The sequence below is a fragment of the Carettochelys insculpta genome, chromosome 16 (genome assembly GCF_033958435.1).
Source record: "Carettochelys insculpta isolate YL-2023 chromosome 16, ASM3395843v1, whole genome shotgun sequence".
Lineage (NCBI taxonomy): Eukaryota > Metazoa > Chordata > Testudines > Carettochelyidae > Carettochelys > Carettochelys insculpta.
In genome coordinates this window covers 36085607-36111452 of record NC_134152.1, presented here as the reverse complement: position 1 = coordinate 36111452, position 25846 = coordinate 36085607, and the positions used below count along the sequence as shown (strand labels likewise).

The 25846-nt window shown below is 43.4% G+C and overlaps 1 protein-coding gene across 1 annotated transcript; it reads left to right on the top strand.

Moving 5' to 3' along the window:
• On the top strand, positions 1–25694 carry ZNF598 (zinc finger protein 598, E3 ubiquitin ligase). The gene is made up of 12 exons (XM_075010274.1): positions 1–229; positions 4881–4993; positions 10028–10157; positions 12588–12799; positions 14019–14236; positions 15192–15309; positions 17256–17434; positions 18648–18729; positions 19448–20214; positions 21427–21562; positions 23163–23307; positions 23490–25694. The coding sequence occupies exons 1-12, from the start codon at positions 47–49 to the stop codon at positions 23835–23837; spliced, it is 2631 nt and encodes an 876-aa protein (XP_074866375.1). The 5' UTR covers positions 1–46; the 3' UTR covers positions 23838–25694.
• The last annotated feature ends 152 nt before the right edge of the window (positions 25695–25846 follow it).

Here is a 25846-nt window from a genome sequence, read left to right as displayed (position 1 = left end):
GGTTGCTAGGCTGAGCCGGCCTAGGCCACGGCGTGTCCGGGGCGCCATGGCCGCCTCGCCGTCCCCGGCGGCGGGTCCCCCGGACCGGCTGTGCGTGCTGTGCTGCGGGGAGCTGGAGGTGGTGGCGCTGGGCCGCTGCGACCACCCGATCTGCTATCGCTGCTCGGTGCGGATGCGGGCGCTGTGCGGGGTGCGGTACTGCGCCGTGTGCCGGGAGGAGTTGGGCCAGGTGAGGCCGCGGCCCGGAAGGGGGGTCGGCGTGGGGGGAGCGGGACAGGAGACGGGCCATAGGAGAGCCGGGGGGTCGTGAGGCCGGCGGGGAGGAAAGGCAGCAGGGCCGGGGCCGGGGCCGGGACAAGTGGGGTGGGGCTGAGCCGGAAGAGGGGTACCGGGGCCAGGCCAGGCCCAGGTGGGGCCGGCGTGAGGGTGGGAGGTGCCGGGTCAGGGCCAGCTGAGGCCGGGCCGGAAGGGGGGTACCGGGGCCGCGCCAGGGGAGGCGGCGGGCGGAGGAGTACGGGGCTAGGTGAGAGGGAGACCTGGCTGGGAAAGGGGTGTGCGGGAGCAGGCGGGGAAGGCGCTCTGGTGTGGGCGGGGTGGGAGGTCGGAGCGATCTCATGGGTAACAGGCTGGGCTGGGGCCGGGCCGCAGGTAGGGTTAGGGCTGTATGTGGCTGTGCAGGGTGTGATTTTTTTTTCCCACGCGTACACTCTTGTCGGGCTGGGGGTGTCAACCCAGCCTGCCTCGCTGCTGCAGAAAGGTAAAATAGAGGAAAGGTCAAATAAACTAGCTTCTTTGTTTTCCTCTGTATTTTGGGAGTGTTTTAGTCAATGCTGTGCCATTGCGTGGTCTCTTCTGCTTTATGTGAGCAGTGTGGATATGTAGGGTGGGTGGAGGGCTGGAATGTGGGACTCAAGCTTTGGGGCATTCACTTTTTGTGTCTCCAATTATACAACACATGGCTGCAGGGGTGGGAACAAATCTTCATGGGCTGCAAAGTGCACAACACTGCACAGTCAGCTGAGTACTAGCAAGGACATAAGGTCTTCCTCTTAACTGTCAAGTGTTCTCTGCTGCTGGCTGATCTAGTATGGAGAATCCTCTGTTGCTAAATATGGTAACGTGTTCCCACGGTGAAGGGCTAATTATTATTTATAATTCCAGAGACCATCTGTTTGTTCTGCTTGGTGTTTGAAGCTGTCACAACTATAAAAGCTAATTAATGTAATAAAGAACAAGACTGCCTTATATTAAGAGGGTGGAGACCAAGACCCTCCCTCTTTTGTTTGGTTGCACCCTAGATGCCAGGATGCATGTAGGCAGTAGCACAGGTGCTGATTTAGCTTGAGGAAGAGTGGTGTCTCATTAACACATCCACCAATTTGGGAATAAGTGTGTTTGGATTTAAGGAATTGTAGAAATCCTATCCATAAAGATTACTACTCTGATAGCTTATTTAAAAAAGAGAATTGATGGCACAGTCACATATGGTCAAGGAGCTGCCACTGTTCTGGACATGGGTTCTGCTTCTGTGGGCCCTGGGATGGTGAAAAAATTAATTTGGGCTGGAGGTCAGACTGTGGAGATGTTGGAGCCTAGAGTAGTTTGTTAGCTAAATCAGATCTGTAGGTGGAGACAACTCCTTTCAATTTCTTTCACATAGAAAAATCTTTCTAGCTTCATGCTTGGGCATATTGCCTGGCCTTGAGCTCTGCCTCTAGTGGTGCAACTGCTATTCAAATCCAAAGAGAAGGGTGTGGAAGAGCAAGATATTAAGAAATTATATCTCTTCTATGATTTTTATGTTAAATATTTAAGTCAACCTGTCTTTATTCTTTAGTGTTAGTTTTAAGGATACACTGATAAGTCTGTGTGCTTGCTGGATTCTTGCTCTGGTTTTAAGCTTGGAGAAGGTATTTTATATGCTTTGTATGGACTTGCTCAAGTCCTGCATTACAAAAAAATCTTGATGGTGACCTATCGACTTCAAGTAGGAGGATTCTATAGTACTTTCTTTAAAAAGGAAGGCATATTTCAACTTTATTTATGGTACTTTCGTATGTTAAAATGTATCCCTTTTTTACAAATCAGTACTGCCAAATCCTACTACAGTGCACAAGATCAAGTCACCCAGATCCAGTAATCTCATTTCTTAGTCTGAAACATCTCTCTAGAGTTTGGTAAGGGAGCAGCAATGTAAAAAGGTGGCAAATTATCTTATGTTTTTAAGGATAAGAGAACTCTCCCATGCCACTTCTTTAGAGAGGATGAGATTTCTGGGTCAGTGAAAAAGGCAACATAGCTAATGCTTCAGCATGTGCGGTATCCTTTTATTATTACTTCAAATGTACAACGGAGACAGTGAAAGGTGTTGGGTTTTCTGACCTGTGAATTTATTCTGGGTGACTTTGGAACAGCCTCTGTGTGTTAGCTATCTTCTGCCCAACTAACCTCTTCTGAATTTCTGCCTCTTCTCTCAGCAAGTTTTTGACTTGTCCAAACATAGCGATAAAAGGTATGGGAATTGTGTTGAACTACAGGTTGAACCTGTCTAGTCCGGCACACACTCGTGTGGCAACATCTGTGAACTGGCATTATTTTAGCTAGCCAGATGACCATGTACCATGAGTGTGGCGAAGTTTCCTGTGGTCCCTCGAAGTTTGTTTCCAGCCACCAGTCCTGTCTCTGTGTTCAGTGCTGTTACTTAGCTATAATTTACCCTTAAATGTTTTCTAAGAGACCAGTAAGCAGTCTGCCAAAGTCTCTCGTTTGGCACTGGTCAGGTCCTGAGGGTGCCGGACAAGAGAAGTTCAACCTATACTGAACTTCTCAGTTAACTGGCTCCAAAGACATTGATGATCTCCCCTGACAGAAACTATTTGCCACTAATGCACGGTGCTTTCTTCATTGTCAGGGTTCCTTGTTGCTTTCCCAGTTCTGCATTTTTGTAGACATAATTCTCTTTCCCATCACTGTATTACCCTTTCCGTCTGCAGTTCAGCTTTCCATTCATATTTACTTCATTATTCTGTGGTCTGTCCTTACTTGATGTTAGATTTACGGTATTTTCAATCTACTTTTCTCAGCATGTCAGTATCAGCAGGGGCTTCTCTTTGTCGATTAAGAATATAATATCATTTTGGGGGACTGGAAGTACCAGGGAACTAATTGACCATTCATCCTTGTGCTGGCGGTTTAAATACAGCCAGAGTTCATAGTGAACCTTTGATGGGTGGTAATTGATATGGAATGAGTTTGAAGGATCTCAGTCTGGTTCCCAAAGAAAAATGTTCACATAACTAAGAACACTGAAATCAACATTCTTCATTGGCAGTCTCCATAGATAAATAAAAAAGCTGAATGGAGACTCAATATCCTTCTTAACCTGAAGGGTGGATAGTCTAGGTCAGAGCCAAGGAACCTTGATGGGGCAGGATGGAGAAGCTTGCACTATTTCTTTCTGTGCTATAAATAAGATTTCAGTTTCCGGAGTTGCATGCTGTTTTTCAAGAATCTTAAATTTACAATTACAAATTCTAAGCCTTCAGAATGTTTTTTATAGTTTATGCAGCACTGATGTGGGGAAAGATACAAGCCATTTAAGGAGTAAGAATTAACACGCGTAGAAAGATAAAAGCAGTATTTTAGAAATGAATTGTGAGTGCTGGTAAATGAAGTTTGAACAGTTGGTTTAGCATTGCCAAATGAAGAACTCCTCCCTGGTAAATTATCTGGATTGGCTGCATTTCAGTCACTCCGGCTGTTCTACTAATATGATGATCTTTTGTCCATGTGCGTAATAGACTCAGAGTTTGTGGAAGCTGGACATCCATTGTTTGTTTGTCCTCAGTACTATATGAACTTGTTAACACTATAGTATGCCATACCAATTTATTTAAAATCCTATTTAGGGATATTGACATGATGCTAATAGAGATTGATATGGATATGAGGTTAACATTTATCCAGATTACATACATCTTCTGCAGCTTTATCTTGTTCTCTGGTGGTTGAAGATCTTGTTTTAATTCCCATGGAGCACAGGGTGAAGGCAGTTAGGAAAGTCAGAGTGACTAAATCTGGTCTGGTCACACACTAATTAATGCAGAGCAAAGTGGCAAAAGTAATGGTCATAGACTCAACATAGTGTTGGAAGTGGATGAAAGCAGGTTTAAAGAGGAGTGACAGCGTAGTGAATGGTGGAGTAGGAAAACGGGTCGTACATGTTGGAGTCATATGCACATTCAGGGACATGTCATAGGATTGTTTTTGTTAAATGAAATTATTTTGGAAGAAGCTAGTAGACTCGTAATGAGCATGCTGTACACACACGCACTGTACCTGAGAGCCGCTGGTAAGGAGATATTGCAAGGTAGTTCATGAACAGCGGTAGTCCTGGTGTCAACTGCAAATCAGTTGGTGATTCTCCACCATAACTGCAGATGGTTCTGGCTGTTGCATTACTGGTGTGATTCCTTCATATTTGTCTGTTTCTTGGCTGGCTGTTTAGGAGGGAAGAGAATGTTTCCTCTTTGCTGGGCTTCTAGTTTCTCTGTAAACAATCCTTCACAAGATGCAACTGAATTTACTAATCCTTTAAAAATCTTTTTTGCATTTTTTTTTTCTTCTTGATAGCTTGTTTCCTTGATGAAACCCTGGCTTATATCCCCAATCTTTTATGTCCTGAAAGTTCATTGTATTATCTCTCAACAGCCCGCTGGGGTAGTGTGGTGAGAAACGGTGTTCAGTGTATCTGGGATTCTATACACACTTAATAGTATTACTAACAAATTTAGCTTATGACGGTGAGCATATGTAGACCAAAATTACATAACATACAATTTCATATGCTTTCTATAATCTTTCCTATTTTTTATCTGCAGGTAGTCTTTGGAAGGAAGCTTACATCCTTTTCAGCTATACCAATTAATCAGCTGCAGTATGAGAAGAAATATGACATCTATTTTGCTGATGGAAAAGTTTTTGCACTGTATAGGTAAAATATGGCATTCTCCTCTCCATCCTAGCATTGTGATGGGTTGGATCACAGAAGTTCCCTTGGGGGCTGTCCCCTGATTTGCTAATAAACCCCTGATGTTGCCTGCCTTCCTGCCCCCTGAGGCCTCCATCACCTTGCCTGCTGGACCAGAAGCTCTGATCTCTTCCAGCCAAGGTACAGAGTTGGGGTTACTGCCCCCCTGAAGAACAGCATAGAGGCTGATTCAGGCTTCAGTATCGAGGAATACAGCCCCAAAAGTAGACCAAAACCTCAAATCTCACCCTGTATGAAAGTTTTACACAGAGAATGCTTGTAATTTCATCCCTTTATCAGTGAAAGAGAGAGTGGTTGCGCCCCCCACCTTCCCACCAGTAACAGTTATTTACACTGAGCTTGATAATAAGCAAAAGTGTTTTTATTAAATATAAAAAGTAGGATTTTAGTGGCTGCAAGTAAAAGCAGACAGATCAAAATAAGTTACAAAATTAAAATAAATAAAAAACACCTGCTAATCCTAATCCACTAAAACATTTGTTACATGAAAATTCATACCCTAAACAGTTGTTCTAAGCATCTTTCACAAGATAAGTAGCCTTCTAGCTTGAGTCTGATCCTTTTCCCTGTTTAGTCTTAGATGTTTCCAGCAGGAATCTTGGAGGGGTGGATGTGTCTCTGGTGGCTGTCCCTATTGTTTGGTTCCCTGCCACCCCTTTGCTTCCCTTTTGCCCAAGGCGGATATTCTTTGTGCTCAGTTCAAGCTTTTCTTATGTCAAGTGGAAAAGTGCCAAATCCCAAATTGATTTCAGCATCAGGGGGCCTGGGCACATGCATTTCTGGGACCAACCACAGCTTGGGCTTACAGGACAAACAAGACTATTCAGAGGTGGTTGGTTTGAGTACTGAGCCATTATGTTCCATAAGTATACCTAACAACTCTCATCAATACATTAAACCAGATTCACACTTCATGGCTACGTCTACACTAGCACACTACGTCGAAGTAGCCTATTTCGAAGTAAGAACATTGAAATAGGCTACTTGGATGCGTATCATCTACGCATCCTCTGGGGCTGGTGCCGTCGACGTTCAATGTCGAAATAGCGACAGGGAACATCGAAAGGAGCTGCCCCGGAAGGAAATGCGGAGTGTCCACACACACACCAGCGCTCCCCATCGAAATAAGGGACCAGCAAAGCCTGTGGACGAGGTCACAGGCTGGACTAGCCCTTCTGGGGCAACAGCAAGCTGCTCCCTTAAAAGGCCCCTCCCAGACACACTTGGCCTGTACAGCATGAGGTCCGCGGAGCCGACAACCAGTTGCAGACCCCCTGCACACAACATGGACCCCCAGCTGCAGCAGCAGCAGCCAGGAACCCTGGCCTGAGGGCTGCTGCACATGATGACCATAGAGCCCCGCAGGGGCTGGACAGAGCGTCTCTCACCCCTCAGCTGATGGCCGCCATGGAGGACCCTGTTATTTCGATGTAGTGGGACGCGGATCATCTACACACACCCTACTTTGACACTGAATGTTGAAGTAGGGTGCTGTTCCCATCTTCAGATAGGAATAGTGATTTCGATGTCTTACTGCTTAACGTCGATGTCAGTGTCGAAATGGCGCACGGCGCATGTAGACACGATGCATGCTATTTCGACGTGCCAGCTTCTTCGAAGTAGCTGGCTAGTGTGGATGCACCCCATGTGTTTAACTTCACGTGCAAAAATGATGCATGCACAAAAATAGAATATACACATTCAGCAGATTGCAACTTTAACATTGATAAGTTATGTGATGCATTTTGTCTAAAGCATCTTTGAGTCATGCATATTTATAAAGTGTAGGGAGGCCCGTGATAATCCTTTTTCCCCTTCCTTTGTCCTTGGGTCATCTGAGCAGTGGGCTTTGATACAGGAAGAACATCTAAGAGATGACCTTGGTTGTAGCCGTGGTTTTGCCTTAGCCTGACAGCCCTGGTGTTGTCTGGGCATACTAAGTTTGTTCAGAAAGATGAGGGTAGACTATTAGAAAAAAAGGCCCAGGAAAGTGAGTACATCAGGTAGTCTGTGGTTTTAACATGACATCTCTAAAACAATATCTTGTCCTCAGCATGTAAGAGGAACAGTATTTTGTCCTTATGTAAAACCGTGCACACTCATTTTGTGGAAATGTTACTGCAATGTGTGCATTTTGTATCATGCTGCAGAGGGGAGAAAACTGAAAGAGTATCTGGAAATTTGCAAGAGAGCAGAGGCTGCAAAACAAACACGTCCTTAAGTCTGAAATCCTAGATCTTCAGATACTTAATCTAGAAGCTGTGATTCGTCATTAAAAGTCACTTCCCCCCTCTGCCACGTGCAGCCATAAGCAAGATACCAAGAGTGACCTCTCCTCCTTACTCATGCTGTGCATGTTAGTAAGACGAGTATCAATAAACTAGTGTTTATTATGGTAATACTTACATACAGAGCCCTGCAAAGTCACAGATGTCTACTTTATATCCACAGATATGGATGCAGATATCTGCAGCTCATTTGTTCAGAGATAGATGCAGATACAAATTTTGTATGTGCAATCCTACAAATTTGCGGATATCTGCTTTATATCTGTGGGTGTCTGCATCCATGGATGTCAGTGCAGATATCCGTGGTTCACTTTTGCAGATGTGCATGCAGATAGAAATTTTGTATCTGGGCAGGGCTCTGTGTAAGACTCAACTGAGAAAGGGGCCCCATTGCTTTTGTACGGTGCCTCATGCAGAGTAGAAGATGGAAAGTCACTGTCTTGAAGAGCTATCTAAACAACAGAGATAGAGGTGAGGAGAAGGGATGTAACACAGGTGGAATGAACAATGAGAGGGATGCAAATGCTCTGTTAGTTCCATGTTTGTTGGGATTTTGTATGTGAATTCAGTTAGGAGGGATCAGCTAAATGGAAAGACAAGTGAGGGGAAACGATGTGGAAGGGTAGAGGGCTTGGGAGTAAATGCAGCCAATAACTTTGTGACAGGCTTGGTCACTGGGAGCTCCTTGTCATTTGATGTGCTGAAATACAACTGAACCCACCTTTCTACTCTCCTGGGCATCCCTCAACTCTGCCCTGCTGAGCCAGGCTCTTTGGCTTGCTTCAGCAGTGACACATCCCTTTTCAGTGTAATGTGGACGCTGAGATCAGCTCAGCTAAAGGGGCTTGCTTTGGCACCCAAATTCACCTGAACACCAGATAAATCCATCTTACCTTGTGTAAAACTTTATGTAGAGGAAGCTCATATTTGCCCTCTTAAGTAAAGAGAGAAATGCCTGACTCCTTACCTCCTCTACCCTAGGTAACACTTACTTACACTGGCTTTATTAAACAAAAGTGATTTTTATTCAGTATGAGGGGTGGGATTAAGCAGTCATAAGAGAGAGCACGCTGAACAATGTAGGTTGTCAAACAAAATAAAACAGGACACACCAGCTAAGCTTAATGTACGAAGAAACTGGCTATGTGTAATATCTCACCCTCAGAATTGCTCTAATACACTTCTTTCACAGACCAGAAGCCCTCTCGAATCTGGGCTCCCTCTCACTGACCACGTAAATTACCTCTCATCTCTGCCCTTAAATAGGATTTTCATAAGGTAGGAATCCTGTGTGTTCAGGTTGAACTTTTATCTCACTTTCATTATCCAAGATGGATCCTAGCATCAGGTGACATGATTTCCTCTTGGTAATCTTCCTCAGCCATAGCCCCTCCTCCCAGGCATACAGGAAAAACAAGTCTGTTTACAGATCATTGTTCTGAATAAGTGACCATTAATGGTCTTGAGTATCACTAAGGGCCCTCACGTAGCATGACTAAATTAGTGACACAGATTTACTTCATATTCCTAAGTTGAGTTGCAAAGATGATACATTCATACAAATGGGATAATCATATTCAGTAGATTACAAACTCTCCAGCGATAGCTCATGTGAAGTATTTGGCATAAAGCCTATTCCAGTTATGTCATAGTCATAAGCATATTTTCCTAAAGCCTATTCACAGTCCCATCACAGCCTTTTCTTGGAGACTAATGCAACGCATTCAGCGTTGCTTGGTCCAAGAACTTGACTGTGGAGGTTCATTGGTGTATTCTTACAGCTTGGCATTTGCTGGATTGGAGGGTGGGTTTGGCAGCCTTCTGACCAAGAATGCAAAATGGAAGTATGTTGTGGGATTTTGCTGTATTAACTGTATGAGGTTTTTTCAGTTGGGAGGGGTTGATTAACCAAGATTTACTGTACTGAGTGCTCCCAGAAATACATTGCTTGCTGCCCCCTATTATTAGTAAATGGCTACAGGAGAAGTCGAGGAAATATTCTGATTAATTAAATAAAATTGCTCTGAGGAGTTGCATTTTATAATGTGTCTGGTTGGAAATGTCGCATTTTTGAAAGCTGGACAAATGATTTGTCACAGAGGTTTCTGGAAGCCAGGAATAGCTCCTGGCCCACTGACCAGATATGCAGCTGGGACTTTCTGGTCCAGCAACATCTGTGGTCTTGCCAGACAATGGATGTTGCCAGACCAGAGAAGTTCAACCTGCCGGTAAAGTATTGCAATAAGTTGTTATCTGCCAAAGAGGCTTAACATGATTGGATTTGAACAAATCACAAATTAAACTGCAAACTCCTTACAATTAGTGTTGGAGAAAGGGGGGCGCACACTCTTGTGTTAGGATTCTCTAATATGTTTCAGCCAGTTCATAGGCCATGCACTCTAATATTGCATCAATTTTTCAAGCAGTATCTATGCTGCTCCCCTCCTGGTATTCAAGGTTCCATATAGTTTATTTCAGTTCTGCTTCTGGAAAGGTTGAGGTTAATTTTGGAATAAGCATAGTCCTACCTCCTTGAGTTAGAAATTCATGAGACTGCTAAAAGAAAGTAACGCTGTTGGTCATAAAATATTTTTCTTTCCAGTGTAACTTTTTTTTTTGAAGTGTAGTTTTTCAGGAGAGCATTTAAAGGGTCCTGAATAAACCTTCCATGAATATCTTTGTCCTTTAGGAAGCTATTGCAGCATGAATGTCCTCTCTGTCCAGAGGTGCGTCCATTCAGCACCATTGTGGACTTGGAACAACACATGAGAAAACAGCATGAGCTCTTCTGTTGTAAATTGTGTGTTAAACACCTGAAGGTGAGCCATAAAAAATGTGCTTTAGGGTTGGGGAAAAAGTTATGTCATTGTATGTGAATCTGCGTAACTGTAAGCTGAAGGATACTTCTTGGAGAGGGGGGCAGAATCAACTAGAGAACACAGTGGAGAAATGGAACCAAAAGACCTAAGAGAGAGTTCTTCTGTCCCAACAATTGTGTGTTAGTGATTTTGCAGCATTTTATAACCATAATTTGTCATAAATAGGTTAATTAATGACATTTAAGGCTTTCAGTCTAATATATAGCTGAGCCAACTTTAAATATATTAATATTTGCTTCACTCAGGTAGGCATTAATGTCATGGATCTAATTTCCTGCTTTCAGTCGCATCAGAAAGATGTGCTTTCTGTAGAACTTCTCTCATTCTTTTTTGGGAGAAGGAGGGTCGGGGGGATTCTTGTGTCTAATACAAAAACCAAAACTAATTCTGAAGAAGTTCAGCACCAGTTCAGATAACATGGTGCACCATAGGACTCCAGAGTCCTCCATAAGAACAAAACAGTATTGAAAGTATTACAATCTTGCAGTGAGTCCACGTATCTGAGAAATCACCTGAACAACTTGAAAGGAACAGATGTATTTTACCAGCCCAAGTGGCCATGCAGAAGTAGGTCTCTTGTATCTTGCTATAAAGTGGTGGTGACGCTGGGGATGAACCCTATATTTATCTGTGGCTCAGAACTGCTTTATTTAAGTTGCTCACATGCAATGCGATCAGTGACTATTTCAACACTTGTTTTGCCGCATTAGATTCCACTGGAAAGCTGAGTTATTTCTAACCTTGACAGGTCACTATACCATGGGCATATTTTGCTATCTTTTTTTTCCTGCATGGAGTCTGTTTTTAATGGCCATTGTTCTGTGGCCTGTGATGTGCAGAATATCAGACTAAGACCAGAGGGTTACTGGTACGATTTAATAGAAGTCCAAGTCTGTTCAGAGCTAGATAGTCAATACTTTTATACCATCTGAAAGATTAAATTTGACGTTTCTCAGTATAAATTGGTGCTCAAGCACAGGAGTTCATCTAAAATCACCAGCTACTGGTGAAAGGTCATATGTAACATCTAACCTCCAATATGACTGACACTTGCCAGTGCTGGTTAATGTGGAGGAAAGAAATTCCTTCAGAGCATGAAGAAAATACATTTGGTACTCTTCATGCACAATTTTGTTGTTTTTTTTTTTAAACTTTTGCTGAAATTGAATAAGAAATAACAGGCTGGCCACGGGCACTTAGAGTGCATTAGGAACAATGGGCCTGTAGATGGTTATTGAAAAATAAGGCTATGATTTAATCACAGATGTTGTAGGAGTCATGGAATCCATGACTTGCAGCCTGCAGCATTCGAGAGCTGCAGGGTCCTCCATGGAGGAAGGAAGCTGTGAGGTATCTCCCCCACCTCTGGCGGCCCTGTAGGCAGTTGAGGGGTGGTGGGGGAATGGCACCTCTGGCGCTGCAGGTGTCAGGAGCCCCTGTAGCTCCAAGTTACTGGGGATTGGGGACCATTGAGCTCAGAACTCCAACCTGTGGAGGAGCCACCAAAGCTCCTATCTGCCCTGCTGCAGATCCCCATTCTGTCACAGATATTTTTAGTAAAAGTCACAGACGGATCATGACTTCTGTGACTTTTTCTTCATGGCCTATGACCTGTCTGGCTTATACTAAATCTTAGCTAGATTGATAAGAAACCAGAGCACTAGTAATAGTTACCACTTGTACAGTTCTTTACACTTGCCAAACACTTCATAAATATTTTTATTTTGGAGAACTACATACAGGCAGAGTTTGTGGACAAGAAAGTCCTAATTCCACTGAGAACTGGACCTGCTCCAGTCTGCTGATGTTAATGAAGCCAAAGTAATCCCTGCCCAAGAGGAGTTCCAGACCTTTGATCTAGATAAGATATATGCTGATCATCAGTATTTGACAATGTAAATTTCAATGCCTAATGTCTTTTGTATATATGTTGTATTTTTTAGTGTCCTCGGTTTTATAAGTTGTCTTCCTAGAGAAATTCCTTACCAGCAGTGACAAGATATTGGCTAGTGGTGCAGCTGTTGTGCCCTGAGCCAATATTTATATATAGGCGTAGCACCCAGTAGCTGTATGAAGAATATTATCAAGAGCATAACAGCTGATTCACTTCATTTTACATTTTCTCAGTCTTGGGTAGGCAGAATGCTAAGTGTTTTCAGAAGATGGTTTCAATTTAAAGACGTATGCTACAGAATGTGATCCAAACTTTGCTACATTGTTAGCACATAAAACAAAATTTTTTAGGAGTAAAAGTGGAGCTGACTGCTCTGTTCAAACAACGGTCAATGACTTCAAGATTGGTAGAACCTGATTTACTTCTTCAGCAAACCACATAGGTCTGTGTTGACATGAGGTAATTCTTTCTTTAAGATCTTTACATACGAACGTAAGTGGTATTCCCGCAAAGACCTCGCACGACATCGAATACGTGGGGACCCAGACGACACATCTCATCGTGGGCATCCCCTTTGTAAATTCTGTGATGAGCGTTACTTAGACAACGACGAATTACTGAAACACTTGAGACGAGATCACTATTTCTGCCACTTTTGTGATTCAGATGGTGCTCAGGAATATTACAGGTTTGTGAGAGTGGTGGACTTGGGTCTTTCTTAATTCAGTTTATGATTTAAATCTCAAGGGAAGGCTGGTTGCATCTACTTTCAGACCCTGAAAGTGGGCTGTCCAAAGGCACTCAATGCGAGAGTGAGCAGATTGCTTTGATTGTCGTTTTACTTTACATTGAGGATGGAACCCTGGGACTGACAGACCCTCCTGTTCATTTGCTTGTCTCTTGTCAAACTAACAGAGGCATGCTGTGCTGAAAATGGGATGTATGGCTTGCTTAGCATGATATCAGTGCAAACAGAGTCATCAAGCTCTAAAAATTATATAAAACTGTAGCTATGAGTGAGAGAGACTAGTCATGTCATGCTATGTAGAGAATTGGCCTGAGGGGATGTGGCAAGGGACAGTCCCTCTGAACTCAGTGGCAGACTGGAAATGCTGAGCAGCTATGGCTATATTTACATTTCATAAAGGAAGGGAAGTTTGTGATTAAGCATTTAATAGCTACAGCACCTGCTCTTTGCTTTCATGTTTCAAATCGGCGTATTTATTTCTGCTCCCTCGCATTCCATTGCTAGTGAATTTGCTGGTACTGAGTTCTCACAAGGGAAGGCTGAGGTTTTTCACTGAGCCATGTTTTAGAAATTAGCCTGTGAAATTTAGGGAGACATATGGGTGGTTTAGGATTATCAGACAGGCACATCATATGGATATTACTGATGACTGTTTCATTGCAGATCATTTTAACTGCTGGCATTTAAACTTATCTTTAGGGCTCCCCATTAACACACTAAGATAAATGTGACAATTCACGTTAGGTCTTGCTTCAGGCTTTCTGCAGATTCAAGCAGCCTTTCATTCATTTATATCCAGTTCATTTTTTTAAGGTTTCTTCTCAGATGAAGGCTAAAAACAAGAATTAGATCCACTCTGGGAGCCAGGCGCCATTTCTCCCTGGTTTCCCCCAGTGGCAGTCTGTCTGCATGGCTTCCCCCAGCTTAGGGAGCCTGATGGGTAGACAGCCACAGAGCAGCTTTTGGTTGTGCTTAACTTGTGTTAATGCAAGTTAAGCACAACATGAAGTCGTGCATTTTGAGGGTTTACTGTACAGAAGGTCACTATTCTGGAGTTTGCGACACAGACTGACAATGCTCAGTGTTTTTAAAGAATGAGTGAGCAGTTCTTTTAAGTTGATCGCACCATTGTACTAACCAGCGTCTGCCCTCTTCCCAGTGATTATGAATACCTTCGCGAACACTTCCGAGAAAAGCACTTCCTTTGCGAAGAGGGACAGTGCAGTACAGAACAATTTACTCATGCTTTCCGTACAGAAATTGATTACAAAGCACACAAAACAGCGTGTCATAGCAAAAACAGGGCTGAGGCCAGACAGAACCGACAGATAGATCTTCAGTTCAACTATGCTCCCAGGCACCAACGGAGGAATGAGGGTAAGTCAGACTGGAAAGAATAAGGTGCCAAAATACCTTCTTATTTCTTAATGCTTTTGAAGTTTTCAGAAACAGGATGTGGAAATTGTTCATTTGTGGACTGAACACTCACTACATCCCATTTCAAAATAAGGGATTTTCATGGCTGACTTTCTGATCTACTTCAGACTTGCTTGGGGTGCAGGAAATATGAATTAAGGAAATGATAATCATTGTACCCAAAGGATATATTTGGCACTAAGTGTGTGTGTGAAGGTACCTGGATAGTTTTTTACTTTATTGGAAGCTGTACATAGACATCACTGTGTACCAAGATAGAAATTTGCGCTAAACTTGAATCATAATTCCTGTAATATATGGAATTCATAAATGGCTAAGCACTTTTTAATGCAATAATGGTAAAGGCTAGATGGTTTTATAAAGATCAGTGGTTGCTGATTGAGGATCAGGAAACATCTTTTTGTACTAAGTATATTTAGCAGTTAAATGGTTAACTGGTAAGCCTAACCCTAAGTGGATGAGGCTTTCCAGTTACCATTAATGGTAGGGGCTGGAGCAGACCACCCACCTGCTGCAGGCCGGGGGCTGTTCCACCCTCTCTGCGCCCACAGCCAGAGCAGCCCCCATCGGTGGTGGGCTTGGGAGCACAGTTTGTGCATGGGGCGGCAGAGGAGAAGGAATCCCCATTTGCGGCAGGCCCAGGAGCACTGTAGGTGGAGGCACTTCAGTGTGGTCAGAGCAACCCTGGTCCACAGCAGTCTGTGGCATGTCGCAGGCAAGGGTTTCGGCCTAACCATGCTGGAGTAGCCTTCCCAGCTGCCCCACTTCTCCTCCGTCCCCCTGTTTAATCAGTTAATTGGTTAAACTTAACGTTTAACCAGTTAACTGTGGGGCAGTGGTGTTAGGTTTCTAGATTTAGAAAAATAAAGAATGATTGGGCGTGTCTCCTGGCCAGGTGTTGTAGGTGGAGAGGATTATGAAGAAGTTGACAGATATAACAGGCAGGGACGAGCAGGAAGATCGGGTCTCCGAGGAGGACAGCAAAACAGAAGAGGGAGCTGGAGATATAAGAGGTGAGTAGCACAGTGTGCAGCCGAACCTATGCTGAGGGTTTCTCTCTTAAACGTTAATAAACTTACCAAGAGTTATAAACTTTGCGGGACGATACCATGGTAGGATAAGTTGCAAGTGCTTTGGAGGATAGGCTCAAAATTCAAAATGATCGGCACAAACTGAAGAGATGGTCTGACGTAAGTAGGATGACATTCAATAAGGACAAATGCAAAGTACACCACTTAGGAAGGCATAATTAATTGCACAATACAAAATGGGGAATGACTGCTTAGGAAGAAGTGAAAAAGGACTTAGGTATTATCGCAGATCACAACTCAAATATCACTCAGCAGTGTAAAAATTGTTGCAAAAAAGTGAACATCATTCTGAAATGTGTCAACAGGAGTGTTGTAAGCAAGAGATTAGATATAATTATTCTATTCTGCTCTGCTCTAAGCCTCAGCTGGAGTACAGTGTCTAGTCTTGGATGCCACACTTCAGGAAAGATTTGGAAAAACTGGAGAAAGTTCAGAGGCAAGCAACAAAAATGATTAAAGGTCTAGAAAACACAGCTTATGAGGAGATGGAAAAATTGGGTTTATTTAGACTGGAGAAGAGAAAACTGAGGGGGGACATAAGTTTTCAAGTACCTAAAAGGGTGCTAAAAGGAGGAGGGAGGAAAAACTATTCTTCTTAGCCTCTGATGATAGGACAAGAAACAGTGGGCTTAAATTGCAGCAAGGGAAGTTTAGGCTGGACATTAGGAGAAAAGCTACTATCTATTAGGGTAGATAAGAACTAGAATACATTGCGTAGGTTGTGGAATCTCCATTATGAGTAGTTTTATCTCCTCTGTTCTTAATCACTTGTCAGGAATGGTCTTTTCATTACACAACCTTGTCCTGAGTACAGGGAACTGAACAAGATAACCTACTGAGATTTCTTTTTTTACTCCCAGCTTAGTGATGGTATTTTGGTGGGTGGGCAGAGGGGAAATGAGGAAGCTGCGACACCAACTTCGTACATAAGGCTGCAACTCATTTTCATTAGAAATCTTGACACCGTGCGCACACAGGTAAATGTAGGATTTTACATGAAATTTCCACTTTCTGGACTTGCCAGAGGAATTGAGCATTGTAATTTAAAGCTTTCCTGAACTCTCCAGCATGTGGATTAGTGTAACTGAGAATTTTCTGGCTTGGGATCTCCTATTTTTATTCCAAACTTTACTTTGGAAAGTCCTACTTAGAAGCTGACATGCCTTGGGAGGCGTAGTGGACCTTTTTAGGTTTGGTCAGTCATTAAGCTTCTATTCTAAGGGCCATACTTTTTCATTGGACTAACAGATCTCTGGTTGGCCAGACTGAGTGCTTTGGAGAAAGAAGAGGGTTAAGTATTGACATTAAATTGCACTAAGTCTTCTTTCATCCACACACTATCTAAGAGCTTTGTACCTACTGTATGTCTATTCTTCTTTGTTGCTGGGCTGTCAGTGGTGTGTTCGTTACTGGTAATTTCACTGGAAAAATCCATCTCCAAGCACCATGAATGTTGATGTGTCACATGTGGCTCTTGCATGTTGGAAGTTCATGATGAACCTTATTACACTGAGTTACATGGATGGACAAATGAAGTTTTCATACCTTGAAAATGAATGGGGGAGACATCCCATGCAACTCTGATATTCTTGTCCTGGTTGCTGCAGTACACTTAACTACTGGTTATCACTATATGGGGAATTGAAAAGGGGTACATGAATATTTCCTTGTTTTACTACAGCCTAAACCTGAATGTGACAATATAAATTGAACTTCAGTTGCAACCTTCCCCAGCAGGTGGCAGCAGAAGGCAGTTGACATAAAGTAGTTTGAATGTGAAATTTGAAGGTGAGAGGTAGAGTGGGAGAAAGGTGCTTGAGTGCCCAGAGTCCTTTCTGTTTCACCTAAAAGGCTGTCCTGTCCTGTAGGGAAGAAGAGGACCGGGATGTTGCAGCTGCAGTCAGGGCATCAGTAGCTGCAAAACGGCAAGAGGAAAAAAAACAGGTGGAGGATAAAGAAGATGGCAGTCGAGGTAAAAAAGAAGAATCGAAGGACCCAGACGTGTCTAACACTAAGCGAGTGCCAAAGCTTTCAAATGAAGCCACAGGTTAGTTGCATGTGTCCCAATGGCTGTGGAGAATTCCAACGGGCCTGGGCAATGGTGCAAATAGTTGCGGAAGGCATGGCAAACAGCTGATTTTGGCCACTATAGAGACCAGCTCAGCAGGCCCAGCTTGAAACACATCCAGATGTAATTCCTTGCTTTGGGATTCCAGCCACATGTTCATATTTACAATGGATCTGAGCAGGAATACTCGAACAACCAAAATATATGCGACTTGCTGTACAGCCAAATATAATCAAACTAAAGTGCACAACATCGTGCTATGGCATACAGACACTGGTAGGAACAGATTGCATCCTCTCTGCACTGGATGTTGTCCTCAGGGTGAAGAAGTCAATTTTCAATATTGGTGTAAAATTGCTAGAATCAGACAGCTGAGGCCTGCCATGTGGTGCTTTTTTCAAGTGAGGTCATTTTCAGCTTTAAACACGTACTAGTACAGTAGAAGCTTGATTATCTGGCTTCACTTGGCTGACCCTAGTGGTGTTGGGGCTGCATCACTCTCCAGGGCTGGGAGGGCTGCCTTTCTGCTGGTAACCCCAGTAGTGCAACCAGTCCCAACTGAGGGCGACCGTCCTGCGGCAGCTGGCCCTGAGTGTTGGTTAATAGAATGTGCCGAGTACATGTGTGCATGAGTTCTGGACTGCATGGCTTTTACTGTGCTGATATTTTAATGCCATTCTGTAACCTCAGTGTGACACATTCCTGTTATGCAAATTAAAAAAAAAATTGTAAAACCATTTGAAATAAGATTGTGAATAGAAAGGACCAGTTGCACCTGCTTGCAAAGCCTGCTGCAAATCTGAACCAACCCTATTATGCTAGGTGTTCATGAAGTGCAGTTTCTTAAAATACATTGAAGATTTGTATGGCATTAATCCAGGTACATAGCGATGTTGTATTTGGAGTCAAGAATCAAACCTGTCCTAGGTGAATCAGTGGCTTGGTGTCATTCTTCTCTATAGCTAATCTGCTGCAATATACATGGTGAAACACTAGAAAATGTAGTTATCAGAATGCAAAAGTGCACTTTTACAGTTTAAAGTGCATGTCTGCTTTTCGGGATAAAGCTGTCCCCATTAACAGTGGCCTAAAATGCCAAAACCGCAACCAGCTAGGGTGTGCTGGTTGATAGCTTCCAGGTGGAAATGAATCAGTTTTGGTTAAATGCATTTCTTTGGTCTTTTTGTCAAAGTTCCAAAAGAAGCAGCAGCTAACGGTGCTTTAAGCCAAGATGACTTTCCAGCGATCAGCACAGCTGCAGGGCCTCTGCCATGGTAAGTTTGTGCAAGAGCACAGCAAAGTGAGGGCTGGGTTCTGAGTTCACTTGGGGTCTGAGTTTGGTGGATAATAGTTCTACAGATAAGTCGAAGTTAAATTCTTTCTGAGAAATCACTCCCCCTTCTTCTAAATTCTGGCTATGAAAACTACGAACATCGCCTCAGACTGCTTACCCAGTTGTAGACTGTCAGTTCCCATGTCCTGCTTGATCTAAAGGTCACTTCAGACAAGTATCCCATCCTCTTAGACCCCCCTCCCCCAGTGGATAGCCAACATATATTGCAGGATGTGGGCTGTGAGCATGGATGTGTAACTTTTTCTGGAGCTAAAGGGCTACCAGATGACCCTCTCAAAGCTGGTTGCTACTGGAATGCCCTTCTAAAACTGGTGGTAGCTTCTGCTCACAGTGCTGCTGAAGTCCCACTAGACTTGCAGTATGACATCTTTTGTGTGAGGGCTTTTGTAACGCATGACTTATTTGTAAGTGCACACGCATTTAACTACAGTCACCTGTGCATCTCAGTGCCTCCTGTAAATGTTTTGTGAAGATACAGACTAACATGGCTACCTGTCTGTGACTGTTCTCCTGCAAATGAGAGTATTTTTGTGGGAAAACTTCAACGAGATGTTCAGCTTTTTCTGCCTGGTGAATTTGTGCCGCCTCTGTTTGGGGCTGGTGACTGCTGTACACTGTGTTGTTTTCCCTTCCCACAGCTCTGTCCTTCGTTCAGCTTCACTGATGCTGGCTGAAGACTTCCCAAGCCTTTCTTCCTCTGCAGCACCCACTGTTGCTTCTGGGGTGTCTTTAACATACACAGTTGCTGCCAAGAAAACGGCTTTTCAAGAGGAGGACTTTCCAGCTCTGGTGTCCAAAATGAAGCCTAATGCTAAAACAGTGACCAATGTCACGTCTGCCTGGAGCAGCAGTTCCAGTAAAAGCAACGTTAAAGCTGTCACTTCCCTCAGCCCCAGTTCAAACCAGCCAGCCAAAAAGTCGGCCCCCTCGAACAGCAACAAAGGAAGCAGGAAAAGCAGTAAACTCTCCCCGTCAGATGATGAAGACAGTGGCAGTGGCTTGACAACCCAGGAGATCAGAAATACACCGACGATGTTTGATGTATCCTCCTTGCTGGCAGCTTCATCCTCACAGACTTTTACTAAAGTGAGCAAGAAAAAGAAGATGGGAGTTGAGAGGCAGAGAGCGTCATCCCCCCAGCTGCTAGCAGAGAGCTTGCCTTCTGCATCCATTTTGGAAAAATTGGCAGAACCTGAGCAGAGTCCAAGTGTCTCTGCAAATCCTCAGCCACCTGACAAAGCCACGGCTGTCCCAAATGGTCACTTGGAAAAATCCGTAGCAATCTGTAGTGCATCCAAAGAACCACCTGGCCTTAAAAAGCCTCCAGTGACTAATCAGTGCCCTTTATCTCAGGAAGACTTCCCAGCACTGGGGAATTCGGGACCATCTAGAATGCCACCACCAGGTAATCCTTGCAAAAAGTCAGTGCCATTCTGACTAGCTCAAATAAGTGGGATATGTGAAATGCACAAGACAGAGGAGTGGTTTTCGTGGGTATTACTCTTAAAATGGGAGCAGTTTCCTTTAGGTCGCAGGGCTAGAGACAAAAGTACAAACATTTAGCCCAGGAAAAACCCTTGGCCGATGAATAGTGCCAGGTGTATGTGTGTACTGGGATACTCCAGGGACTAGTTAGGAAGCTCTTCTGTGGCAGGGGGACAGTCTGTCTTTCTACTGATGAAGCTGGTCTTTGCCCACAGAAGCTTATGCTCCAACATATCTGTTAATCTATAAGGTGCCACAGGATTTCTCATTGTTTTTGTCTTTCTGCTGTGCGTGAACAGTACCTAGCAGCATGATCACAGTATGAATAACTACACGTAGGCTTGATCCATCAGTTCCTCTGGTTCTACACTGATGTAATGCCCTTGCTTTCAATGGTGCTGAAGTAACACAATAGTGTCAAGCCCTCAGAATTGCGTAGTTTACTGTAGTCTGTGTGTCTAGCTAATAGACAGGGCAGTTCACTCCTAAACACTGTCCTGCTGTCTACATAGGGGGAGAATCATGCACAGAACTTTCCCAGAGCAAAAGGCTGACCCAAATGGGAGGGAAGAACACTGTGCTTTGGAAGAAGGTGTCACAAAGAGGTTGAGAGCTGGGAGAGACTATTTCAGATTGCAGGAGGTCCGTGTGTCTCGTACACCCAGTGTAGCACATTGCAGTTGGGTCTCATGAAGGTGGCAACGTGTCAGAAGTTGGTAGCATAGCTCTGTGATTTGCCGGATGACAGTTTTCTAGAAAATTAGCCTCTGTGGTTCAGGCGGAGTAAAGCTGCAGCTTTGCCATTAGGTCCCTTACATAAAAGCATGTTTTCCACTGGTGCATGTTTCTACTTAACTTTTTGCTGGGAGCAGTAAATCAATAGTTAGGGCTATAACTTCGTGTCAGAACAGCCAGTCTGTATTTCTTCGTATGACCATGGTCAGTGACTTGTAAAGTGACAGATTAATCCCTTAGTTTGAATTATCTTCAGATACGTTGGTCTCTGCTGTTTGGCAGTGTATCATACCTGCAGGCTTTTGAGGGATGGGAAGGGGAGTAAGTGAGAAGTGATGGGCTGCGTAGCATAGACTGTGCACTAACTTCCTCTCAATTCTGTGCTATTTTAATCTAGGATTTAACTCTGTGGTGCTATTAAAGAATCCCCCTCCGCCTCCAGGACTGTCAGTGCCTGTCAGTAAACCACCTCCAGGTTTTACTGTTATTCCATCCACCAATGTCTCTGATCCTGTCACTACATCTCTGAATGAGTGAGTAAAAAGTTTTGAGGATTCATGTTAATTTACGTGCAGTCTGTCTCGCAATTCCATCATGTAGGGCTTGTTAATGTTGCCTGCTGCTTTGGGGCTATTAGCCTGAAGAGGTGAGGTTTAGGGGACCAGCAGTACATGAAAGTAAGGACCTGATTCAGATCTCTGTTGTAGGGTCAGATTCCAGCTGATGTGCGAGAAGTGGGTGTCAGTAGCATTTTGTAGATAGACTTGCTCAGATTCATACCTAACAGGTACAACATGTACAATAGGAGGAAGAGGGACTGAGGCTCCTTCCCATTTGTCCCTAACTCTACAGTGCGCAATCCTTAAAACCTTGCATAGTGACCAGGGTTCCCTCTAATATTTTCTATCCATGGGTAGGATCAATTTTATGTGCACCAAGGCATGGGTGGATGTGCACCACCAATAGAAATCCACACTTACCACTGCAGGTGCCCCATTAATCAGCTGGGTGACACCTGAATTTCCTATGGGCTGCTGCTCAAGTGCTTAACTTACAGGGAAGAGTGATAGTGACTCCATCTCATCAAGGGAAACATAGCTTGCTGTCAAGGAAAGCTGCCCACCTCTAGGGCTGTACAAACATACCAAAATTCCCTGAGTAAGCACCCATCCCCCTTATTTGGAAAAGTCAAACTGAATTTGAAAGTGGGCTTGTCATGACTGGGGATTTGTGGAGGTTCCAGCTCATGCCACCACGCTCTTGTGCAGAGGGTTGGGTTATGAGAGTACATCAAAAGCCTTTGCCCATTCCACTTCTGTCCAGTGTATCAGAATCCTCATTGCTGGAGCAGTTAGTCTTGAACTGGCCTCTATTCTAGGAGCTGCAGTACGCTGTTACCTTGTAATACCCACCTACTCCTAGAAAGAAATATTTGCCTGCATATGGGAACGTGCTTTTGGTGGGGGAATTGATAAAATGCCCAGAACCTCTATATGCCACTCCTGGTTGTGATCCTTTCAAAGGCTGGTCTGTTTGGCCATATCTGCTGTGGGATGAGGGGAGGGGCAGGTGTTTGTTTCCTTTGAGATTGCTAATGTGATGATTATCATCCTTGTGCAGACATCTCTTGTTGTAAATATCTCCTCTTTGGTGCCATTGTGCACAAGGCCTTTATGCATCGACATGCATCTGATGAAGTGGGTCTTTGCCCACAAAAGCTTACGCTCCAAAAAATGTTAGTCTAGAAGGTGCGACAGGATTTCTCATTTTTTGCGGGTACAGACTAACACGGCTACCCAGCTGTACTTGCCACAAGGCCTCTCTGACTTGTATCAGTGTAAGCCATTTACAAAGTGTGTTTTCAGATCAGGCCTGTCTGTCTAAAAATAAGATTAAACTTTCATTGAAAATGTTCTTCCTATTCAGGATGAGAAATTATCCTAATCCTTAGGTGATGTAATTCTGGTATCTCTGTGGTAGAGGTGCATGTTGCTAAGGGGAGTACCAAGTGTAATTGGGTCAAGTGGTAGCATACCCCTGGTAAGAGATTGGCAAGGGCCATTGGAACAAATCTGACCCTTTTCATTTCTTTCCATTGCATGGAGTATTAATTCACTTTCTTTCCAAATGCAGGCCAAAACCCTGTCGAGGCTCTTATTTCATACCTGAAAATTTTCAGCAAAGGAACATTCAGTTAATACAGTCTATAAAGGAATTTCTTCAAAGTGATGAGTCTAGATTCAATAAATTTAAAACTTGTTCTGGACATTTCAGACAGGTAAGTAGTGGAAACCCTTAGCAATACTTAAGAGGTCCTACCTGGTTGTCAGCTCCATTGAGCATTGAGGCAACAGATGAACAGTGAGATCGAGTGGTTAGAGGTACCGAGGGATGAATTTCACCCTTGGTCTTTAGATGCTCTTTTCACTGCTAATTGTCCTGATTCTCTCTTAACTGAAGGGACTGATTTCTGCGGCGCAGTATTACCAAAGCTGCCGAGAGCTGCTTGGAGAGAACTTCATGAAAATCTTTAATGAGTTACTGGTGTTGCTGCCAGATGCAGTTAAGCAGCAAGAACTGCTTTCTGCACACAATGACTTCAGAATCAAGGAGAAACAAGGCCCAAACAAACCCAAAAAGAACAAAAAGAGTGTCTGGCAAATGGACTCTGCTTCTGACCTGGACTGCAACATCTGTCCCATGTGTCAGCAAGTGCTGACTCAACAGGACATGGCCTCCCACAAAGCTTTACATATTGAGGATGAAGAATTCCCTTCCTTACAAGCAATCAGCAGAATCATCAGTTAGCTTCCATAAAGACCAATAAAACAGGATCAATCTTAAACATGCACTTTTTGGAACAAGGTTTGACAGTGTAGCGCAGCCAACTGTGCAGGCCAGTTGAGTAGTCTTTTGCAGGTTAGCATTGGGAAGTTCAGTGCAGCCCTGCCTAAAAGTGCTGTGTGAAGGGATCACTGGACTACTATTAACACACAAATGTTAGCTTCCTGAACAGCTGGTTGGAAACAGGCTAAAACTGCAGGTTTGTCAAGCAAGTGGCCACCTTCCACCTTGCAAGATACACTGCAGCTAAAAGGTGGAAATTCAATGTCACTATGGTGGAAACAGCTGCACAGTTGTTTCCTTAATATTCAAGGGACAGCTGAGACACTGTCTTTGTGGCCACAAAGAATGATGGAGAGTAGGGGCGAGAGATGGAAGCTGCTACATTGGTGAATAAGATCATCAAATATATGCTGTAAACACCTGGCTGTTTATATAGAAAAGAATATTCCTGGCTGAAAGCTGAAATAATTATACTACTTGAATTGGACTGATCCTTTTTCTGTGATTAGCTGAACCTGAGATCTGAAGTTGCCTCTGACCTATGTAATTGTGGTCTTTAAAGAAACTTACTTTGTAGTTGTGCATGTAGTAAAGTAGCGTTCAAAGCTTTATTTTCTGCAAAGGGCATTTTGTTCACCCTCATCTTATTTAACAATGGCCATGTGTGATTTCCTGGGTTTGTTAATGGTGTTAGCACAAAACAAACAGCACATTAGAATGTCATTGCTGCTGGTCACTGACCATTCTATTATTCTGCAGTGCCTTTATGTGCATTTCCAGCAGTCTGCACTGAAGAGCTGTTAAGAACTGTAGGAATGTTTTACTTCCTGGGACTCCCTTGGTGACAGCAGTCTGGGGGAGCTGTGCTCCTATCACTTGTCATCTATAAATCCCAAATGGAGGGGCTGGGAGGGTCTGTTAATCATCTGAAGCAACTTCTCCAGCAGCAGCTTTGACCCTGAGGGAGTGTCAGGAAGCTTTCCTGCAGTGCACTTTCAGAGCTGTAGCATCTTAGTGTCATGGAAGACCGTGTTTAATTTTTAACACATAGGAATGGAAATTAATTTTAATTTCTTTAAGATGCTGCTTTTATTTAAGCAGCACTTCTATGAAACTGAGTTTGAGCTGATGAAGCATTAGTTTTGGCTACAGAAATTAATTATCTTTGCCTTCTATTATTCGTTTTGCTTGATGCCAGCCCATGCTATCTGTGGGTTATTTCTTTTCAAATGACTCAGGCTATTTTTGAATACCTGATCTCATACCATTATTCCCAGGGTAAGCTCTATTCCCGGAAATGAGGGAGAAAAATGATTTTTCAAAGGGGCGGTCTCTTGTTGCATGATTGTGTATATGATGCATGTATACATAGCAAAGGGTAATGTTTTCAGATGAGTGTTTCTAAGTTCAAAATCTCTATTTCCCTTGCAACTGAGTGGTGTTTTTCCACTGCTCATGCAATCACAATTAAAAAGTACTTTTACTATGAAAGCACTTACATGCTTACCTGTTTTGATGTTATCTGCCCATAACACTTGTAAGCATTTGAGTCAAGATATAAACTTTCTCCTCTCGCCTCTTAAGTTGGTTTGCGAAGTTCAGAAGTGATGAAACACATTCTTTGAAGAAACATTTTGGGTCTTCCTTTTATTTTCAGTTAGTTTCTTCTGTATTATCAGTTACACAGTCCCCACTTAGGGGATTGAGAACTTGAAGTGCTACTGCAGGTTTCCTTGAAGTGATCCCATCTATCTGTTGAGGGAGGTTTGCTGTTCCATGTGCTCACATGATTAAATAAAGTGTTATTGGAGTCTTCAGGCCAAGTCTATTCATTTTTAAATCTTTATTGAAAATAAGTTGCAGTTGGTACACGGACACTGAAAATACACAATCACAGATTGTTCTTTCAAAAGATCAATACAAAAATTGTAAACATTTTTATTTACTTCCATACATAGTCCACTCTATAC